The sequence below is a fragment of the Brassica napus genome, chromosome A6 (genome assembly GCF_020379485.1).
Source record: "Brassica napus cultivar Da-Ae chromosome A6, Da-Ae, whole genome shotgun sequence".
In the NCBI taxonomy this organism is placed as follows: domain Eukaryota; kingdom Viridiplantae; phylum Streptophyta; class Magnoliopsida; order Brassicales; family Brassicaceae; genus Brassica; species Brassica napus.
In genome coordinates, this window is record NC_063439.1 from 16,237,992 (window position 1) to 16,246,176 (window position 8,185).

An 8,185-nucleotide genomic window follows, 5' to 3' on the forward strand; every position below is an offset into this window, starting at 1 on the left:
GAGCGGGTCGCAGTGAGGTTGGTCGATACCGCCGAGTTCTTCCTTTGTGAAGGTGATCGAGCAATTTTGGCCATCTCGAGGAGGAGACCATGTAAGCCAATTTGCACTCGACTCTGCCTTCCGTTGGTAAGCCTTGATGGCCGACACAGTATCGCCGCAGTATTGTGATCCTCCGATGATCATATTGACTCTGCGACGATTGTTATCGTTCCCCTTGTCGTCTGGCCTCCTACCGCGTTTATCCCCAAGTTGGTTTCGTTGAGGGGATTTTTCAGCGGGCGGATTTCTGTCCGTCTTTGGAGGGCGATCAGAATCGGGGATGAGATCCTTGACGCTAGTTACTTCCGAGAGCTCTCCAGCAAGTAGCTTCGCGGCCAGTCTTGCTCCCAAAACTTTGCAGTTGGTCGTGGAGTGTCCTCGGGATTGGTGGAACTCGGAGAAGGTGTTTTCGTCATACCCTTGATTGCGAGTCCATGTGTTGCCCGTGGTCTGGCTCTGATCCGAATTGATCGCATAGTTATGCGCCCCCTGGAGATCTTCCCCCTCGTGATGGACGTACTTATCGTTACGAGAGTTCTTCTTTTTCCCTTTCGGATCCACGTCTTTCGAGGATGGTCTTGCCGCCTTATGTTTTTGCGATAAGACTTTAGTTTGTTCCTCGACTATGATGTAGTCTGTTGCTTTGTGGAGGGCGTCCTGGATCGTTCGCGGTTTGTCGAGAGTTATCCACTTTCTGAATTTCGACTTGTACCAGAGCGTCTTTCTCAGCGCGTCGATGGCCACTTTGTCGCTTATCCCGCTGACCCTGGACATTATCAGCTTGAACCGACTGATAAACTCGTGGAGGGGTTCGTCTTCCCTCTGGGAGAGACTCCAGAGATCAACATCGGAAGTTTCTCTGTCTATGAATACAGAGTACTGTTTGAGAAATTCCGATGCGAGCTGTCGGAAACTCCCGATGGTGTTGCAACGAAGGCGTACGAACCATTCGAGCGCTCCTCCTTCAAGATTTTCGACGAACAGGCGGCAATAGCCGGCATCTTTTTCGCCGTCCTTCAGTCTTGCTCTTCCCATCGCGATGTGGAAAGCCTGAAGGTGCACTTTTGGATCGGCCATACTATCGTACTTTGGTACTTTGATTTTTCCCGGATCAGACACCCTCATGTCCGAAATGCGACTGGTAAAGGGGGTCTTTCGAGCTCCTTCCAGCAGTCGATCGATCTCAGGGGCAGCACTAGTAGCATGATGGATTTGAGACTTTACGGCTCTCACTTCTGCCGCAGTCTTGGTGATGAAGTCGCGAAGATCGCGGATATCTGATGTCTCGTCGGTGGATTTCCGAGCTTGTCGGCGTTTACTGCGAGTGAGCTCGGTTTGCTTTTCAGCCAGCTCCTCTTGTTTGTTCCAATAGGCGATTTCCTCTTCTTCCGTCATTGGTTTTTCGAACTGGGAGCCTTCCCGAGCGGATCGGCTTCTGGTCCTTTTTGGATGTCTGTCGACGTCCTCGTCGGTGTCGTTGGAGACATCGCTAGGATCCAGGTCAATGTGTTCGGCTTCGTTATCCTCCGAGTCCTTTGTAGGGGGCGGAAGACTTTCAGGGTTCCCCTTTTCGATGGGAGATTTCTCGCTAGGGTTTTGACCGGAAGGTCGTTCCCTCGCGACTCCTGATCTATCGAGTGGGGTAGCGAAGTCGAGCCTCTTCCCTCGGATTTTGGTGGTTCCGCGGGGACGAATTGCTTGGGTCCTTGCCGTTAAGGTCTCAACCTGTTTGGTCAAGGTATTCACGAGCTTATCTTGTTCTTCCGACCTTTTCTCATAGGTGGCGAACATCTTTTTAAACTCCTCGAGCGTCGCGGCGTTGGCTTGTGCGTTGGCCACGGATACGTCCGCTACTGGAGTGTGGAGATCGGTGCCGCTGCCTCCGTTAAGAGGAGTTTGCACGTTATCCGCGTCGTTAGTTGACATTTCTGATTGAAAGTGATGTGGCTTTTGCGGGTTAGATTGATCCGTACCCCCTCTCCTTCTAGCGCCAAACTGTGGGAAGCAAAATTCGCACTGTCGATTTCCGTTTAAATAAGGAAACTAGGAAAACCCTAATTTCCCAGAGGTCCCGGATCTCTGCGAGAGCCAACGACAAGTGACCGCGTAAATCTTCTTTCGAGTCCGCGTAAGAGCGTTGCGATCATTACAAGAGATCATAAAAGCTTTGGCCGCAGAGGCTGTCAGCGAGTTACTTAGTTTTAGCGGCCTAATAGCTCAAACCTAGTTGAATCGCAGCTCGATAACAGAAGACGAAAAAGATACATAAAAGGTTTTTGATTGATTTCGGACTGAACCTTGCTAAAGGCTGCCTACGTACCCCTTTTCGAGGATCAAGCCGAACGTAGTTCAATTGATAGAGCTGGACAAGAGATCGAACTGCCTGGGCAAGTTCGTCTAGTAATTGAGTGCCAGTCATAGAAACCGAACTTGTCGAGAATAAAGCCTAAAGTTTCTAAGTGCAGAGAATTCCGAGTCTAAAAAGTTCTCCTCCATGCTCCTCGCCTAGGACTCCTTATATACTAGCTCCAAGGTCGGTTTACGCTTTTACTCTTCTGCCCTTAAGCCGTCATAGCATAAAAATGGAGATATTCTATTTTTCCCGATCTTCACAATTATCTTCAAAACTTCCGTATTTATCCGCGGAAACTTGACATTTATCCTTCCTTGTGGACCAAGCGTAAATCGTGCTGCGGTTTACGGGCTTTTGGTTAAGAAATCGTAGGATGGGCCTCGAGTCGTGTTTTAGGTCCCTTTGGGCCGTCTTCCGACTCGACACGTTTACTATGATTTCTTTTGATAAAGAACAAACTTTCCGAGGTTTCTAATCCGCGAAGTTTGATCGATGAGTTAGAATAGCGGAAAACATGGACTGAGCTTGCTACGGTCTTCGGGAGATAGCATTCGAAGGTTTGACGAGAATGCATGGATTGGTGTCGTATCGATGTTCGGAAGAGTTCAATCGCTACACAGCGACCGAACTTCGGCTCGAGCCCGGTCGCTACATAGCGACCGAGCGGAACGAGCGCTCGGTCGCTACGTAGCGACCGAGCGGGACGAGCGTTCGGTCGCTACGTAGCGACCGAGCAGGACGAGCGTTCGGTCGCTACGTAGCGACCAAGCTTCGGCTCGAGCTCGGTCGCTACGTAGCGACCGAGCGCTCGTCCCGCTCGGTCGCTGCGCTCGGCTCGAGCTCGGTCGCTACGTAGCGACCGAGCGGGACGAGCACTCGGTCGCTACGTAGCGACCGAGCGGGATGATCGCTCGGTCGCTACGTAGCGACCGAGCGGGACGAACGCTTGGTCGCTACATAGCGACCGAGCGGGACGAACGCTTGGTCGCTACGTAGCGACCGAGCGGGACGAGCGCTCAGTCGCTACGTAGCGACCGAGTGGGTCGGACGTTCGGTCGCTATGCAGCGGCCGATATCGGCCCGGACTTGGTTGCTACGTAGCGACCGGACGGCGTGTATGCGCAGTAATTACGCAACGACCGAGCTTGTTTTGTTTGGTTTGAATCTTCAAGGATACTTCTTCGTAAAAACTTTGTATTGGTTATATTTTACGAAAGTTATATCCTTCTTTTTACTATCTCTTTCGGAAATACGATCTCCGAGGATTTTCGGGTGGTAATTCCGTCGTAACCGTTTTTAACCCCAACATGGAGCTGCGGATCAGCTGGTAGACTGATCTGAGTATCTTGATAAGAAGATCTACGTATCTTGATAAGAAGATGTGACTATAACAGAATCGGTTATGGTCGTTATGAAGTGTAGAGTGAAGTATCGAGTATAAAGACTGTAGTTGAGTCATTTGTAAACTTTGGCCATTTGATGAGTTGTAATTGGGAATCTCTTATGAGATTTAGGCTTAGTACTTGTATTGAGTACTGAGAGGATAATAAAGAAAGTACTTTCATGTTATACAGAGTAATGTTCTTTATCAATAACATACCTTGGATTTAACATTTTCTTGTTCTGTCAGTGAGTTAATACGTATGAATCCTATATCAATTGTGGCCTCGTTAAATTACAGAAGTTAGAAATATGCTCAGTTACTATTTCACCAAAAAGCACAATCGTAAGTGTTAGGTTTGAATCTACATCATGTGCTAATTGACTTCTAAGTGATAACAAAGGCAAAAGCATGGGACAAAAATAGAAGTAATGTTTCTGTCACAAACACTACTTACAATTTTCATGTTTCTTTTTTCCTCTACCTAAGTCTTGCCGTTGTCTGTTACTGCAAATCTCTACTAACAAATCCCCACCATTCACATTGCCATTCTCTGGTTTCTAGCGTCTCAAGCGAATTACTGAGGAGAATCAGAAGATTCGAGGGGGTAACACGTTTCCTCGCCACCGGTTTGCCAGAGGAAATTAGCGTAGTTAGCAGCGTAGAAAGAGTTTGTAGGGTCTGCTGATATGGCTTCTAGAAAATTCTCCTCAGCCGCCCATAGATCGTTCAGAACTTTCCATTGAAAGACTGCATATTTGCTGTATGTTTCCGCGTCTACTTCTTCTGACTCAATGGCTTTCTTGAAGCATTTCTCCACTCTGGGACATCCAAAAGAAAACATCATTTTTAAGTTACTTATGCTATGTTTAAGGTATATACACACATTTTAATCCTCAATGAGTCAAGCACCACAAGGTTATACTTTACACACTAGGACATATTTATAATTATTGAATGTTAAATGCAGGAATAGGTAAAGGACATATCACCTGTCGTAGTCTTGAGAGATGAGGTAAAGGAACTGAGCGTAGTTAGCTAAGAGTAAATGGTTGTTTGGTTCTTGAACCAAACTTATCTCATATAAAGACTCTGTCCTAGCATAATCGTCCAATTCAGTCCTTTCATTCAGTCTCATGTCACGAACCACAGGGGAGTCTTGCATTTGATCAGCTTCTTCCACTATTGAATTCCACAGACTCAGCTCATCTTCTCTTATCTCTTGTAAGCGGGAGATCTTATCAAAATGGCCACTTACTACATGACCTAATAATGTAGACTCAAACCTTTGATGCATCTGATCTTGGCCTTTAGTAACGGGTGATGCTGGTATAGCTAGATTTGATGCAACTGAATGCACAGTGAAATTCGCCAACAGGATCATCACATATACCATCAAAGTAGGGGTTTGAGAGAAGACGCTTTGGAAAATCCACAGAAATGAAGCGTGCATATCCTTCTTAACAACACCTTGTAGGTCTTCTTCGTAGAAGATAGTCTCCTTAGTCTGCAACACAAAGCTATGGAGCTCATCGATCATGAAGACCATAGAAGAGAAAGCTTTGTAGATAGAAGAGCTATTAGATTCGCTAGCTTCTTTGAGAGCTTGTTCTTGTAGCTTCCTCTTAATCATTCTAAGGGAGAGGGGTAAATCAACACTGTTTGCTTTCCGTTTAATGCTAGAATGGTTAACCATCTCTATCCCTGGAGCCTCCAACAAAGCTAAACCTGGAACAGACTCCTGTAGTAGCTTTACCTTGTCGTGGATTCTTTCTGATTGGTGCTTATTTCTCTCTAGGTCTTCTTCTTCGCCTGCGATCTTGAACTGTAATGCTAATTCTTGCATCTTGGTGGAGAAATCTTGGTCTGAGAAGAAACTGAAGCTCGCACTGCAAACTCTACGTAAAGGATAATGTTTCTGCATGCCTGTTCTGTTCTTTGTGAATTTCAAAAGCTCACATGATTTGGACCAGTGAACTTTCCCAGATTCGGTTCCAAGAAAAGTCGAAGGGTTCAATCTAGTTTGGCATGATAAAGATCCTCCTCCTCCTCCTACTACAGATGTATATACATCTCTTCTACAATAACGGCGACGTTTTGAGGAGTTTATGGTTTGTGACAAAGACTGACACTTAGGCATTGCCGCATGGCGTCCTGACCAATGAAAAGGCGTGGATGTGGCTACATTTACCTCCATTTCTTCTAGGAAAGCTATAAAAACATGATAATAAAATGGTGAAAAATCAAAACTATGAGATGCAGAAAGAGAGATGGAGAAAGCTTACTTCTGGGTACGTTTTCTCGAGAAAATTCTGGTTGTGAGGTCAAACGAATTCAGAGGCTTGAGCTCCTGAAATTTGTTAGGAACGCAGAATACTTTTCGAATTTATATACAGTCAAGAAAAGAACAGAAAAGTTAGTAAATTCTTTTAAAAGGAAAATAAATTTGTTACCGAATATAGCCGGTTGCAACATCAAAATAGGCGCGTGCTATTTCGAGAAAAGAAGAGATTAGATTTTTAATCCACGGGTAGAAATGGTAACAGTTAATTGACTTTAGAAGGATCGACTTACTATGTAACGCGGTTTATTTGGGAGAACATGCTTTTAGTGAGCCCAGTGTTTTGATAACCGGACCAGTTGAACAATTAACTAAACCAAGTCCGGCTTCGATTAAAACTCAGATTTGATTTAAACAGCCAAAACCCATACAAAATCGATGACTTGGATTAATCACAAAACCCGGTTCAACCAAATACAAAGCATAATCAATTGATTTTGATTTTTAAGAGTTATCATAAATGATATTTCTTGCTTAGTTTTAGATTTATAGTCGTTTGTAACTAGAAACCAAAATCATTTATTCTTTATTCACATTTATTTTGATTTTATTATACACACTTGGTATATGTTTTTTAAGCATTTATAGAAATAATTTTACGTAAATAATTTTGGTCATTTATATTAAGAGACATTTAGCTTAATACCCTCAAACCTAACCAAAATTACGAAACTGCACTTGATTTAATGGAAGTGTAAATTATTATAGATTGTGTGCCATGAGTTTCCTATTCTTACTTTCACTCTCTCTCTCTCTTCGTACTCTCTTTCTCTTTCACGGTTCCACCTATGATTCTTCCTCTCTCCTTTAACAATTTATTTCCTCCTACCTCACCTCTTCTTCATACCACACCTCTTTCTTCTTACACCTTCTTTCCTTCTCTTCGTACTCTCTTTCTTTTCCACCTATGATTCTTCCCTTCTTCTCTAACAATTTTTTTCTCCTACCTCACCTCTTCTTCCTCGAGCCAACTTCTCTATTGCCCCCCACTTGTGGTAGAGCCAATCTCCTATGGGCCTCTTAAATCTCCTATACCCCTATTGCTTTAATGAAACATGAATATCCGATTTTACCCTTTGTATTTTCAAAATTATTAATTTAAATCAGAAAAAATTCGAAATTCAAATTTCAATAAATTTTTATATTTTCAAATTTTTAAAATTTTCAAATTTTGGATACTGCATTATACTGTATAGTTTTACTTAGTTGTACTGAGTTATACTTCGTTTTACTGGGTAATATTAATGTTAAGTTATACTGAGTTATACCGAGTACTACTGAATGTAGTTATACCGAGTCATACTGAGTTATACTTAGTACTACTGAGTGTAGTTATACCAGATTATAATTAGTTATAATGAGTACTACCAAGTGTAGTTATACCGAGTTATACCGATTATACTGAGTACTACTACTACTACTAAGTACTACTAAGTACTACTAGTACTACTAAGTACTACTAAGTACTACTAAGTACTACTAGTACTACTACTAAGTTAGTTATACCGAGTTTGACTAAGTTCTACTAGTTATACTGCATAATACCAAGTAGTACTGAGTTAGTTATACCAAATTCGACTGAGTTAGTAATACAGAGTTATACTGGATCCAGATCTGAAGAAAATAAATAAAAAACACGAAACATACTTTGCAAAGGGGGAACAAGAACAATAAAATCCCAAAATCATAAAAAATCCAGATCTATAGAGAACAAGAAGAACCCTAATCATACAAAACCCTTAATCATAATTTAGAACCCTAAATCGAAAACATGAGGACAATAAAAACTCGAGAAGAGGAAGAATCACCATTGATGTGAAGCGCTAGAAGAAGGAGTTTTGAAGTGCATATGTTGAACCATAGGAATAATCGCCATTGATGTTGTTTCTATCACCTTCAATTCCTTCATCTTCTTCACCGTTTTCTTCAATTCTTTCATCAGATTGAGTGGCTATGGATAAGTTTTACGAAGGATTGAAGAAGAAAAAAGAAACAGAAGAACAGTTTCTAGATAGAAAGGAGTTGGGGAAAGAGAGAGACGCCACCGCAGAGAGAAGAGAAAGAGAAGAAG

At 43.0% G+C, this 8,185-nt stretch overlaps 1 protein-coding gene across 1 annotated transcript; it reads right to left on the reverse strand.

The window, feature by feature from the left end:
• Positions 1-3,892: 3,892 nt before the first annotated feature.
• LOC106351764 lies at positions 3,893-7,348 on the reverse strand. Its single transcript, XM_022688236.2, has 3 exons — positions 6,059-7,348; positions 4,766-5,984; positions 3,893-4,594 (listed from the first exon to the last, which is right to left on the reverse strand). The coding sequence occupies exons 2-3, from the start codon at positions 5,968-5,970 to the stop codon at positions 4,351-4,353; spliced, it is 1,449 nt and encodes a 482-aa protein (XP_022543957.1). The 5' UTR covers positions 5,971-5,984; positions 6,059-7,348; the 3' UTR covers positions 3,893-4,350.
• Positions 7,349-8,185: the final 837 nt, after the last annotated feature.

Bases quoted from the DNA above. Each gene is read 5' to 3' on its own strand.
- LOC106351764 (XM_022688236.2), bottom strand. From the start codon at position 5,970: ATGGAGGTAAATGTAGCCACATCCACGCCTTTTCATTGGTCAGGACGC. The intron at 4,595-4,765 runs GTGATATGTCCT...TGGATGTCCCAG, and splicing joins ATCTCTCAAGACTACGACAG to AGTGGAGAAATGCTTCAAGA.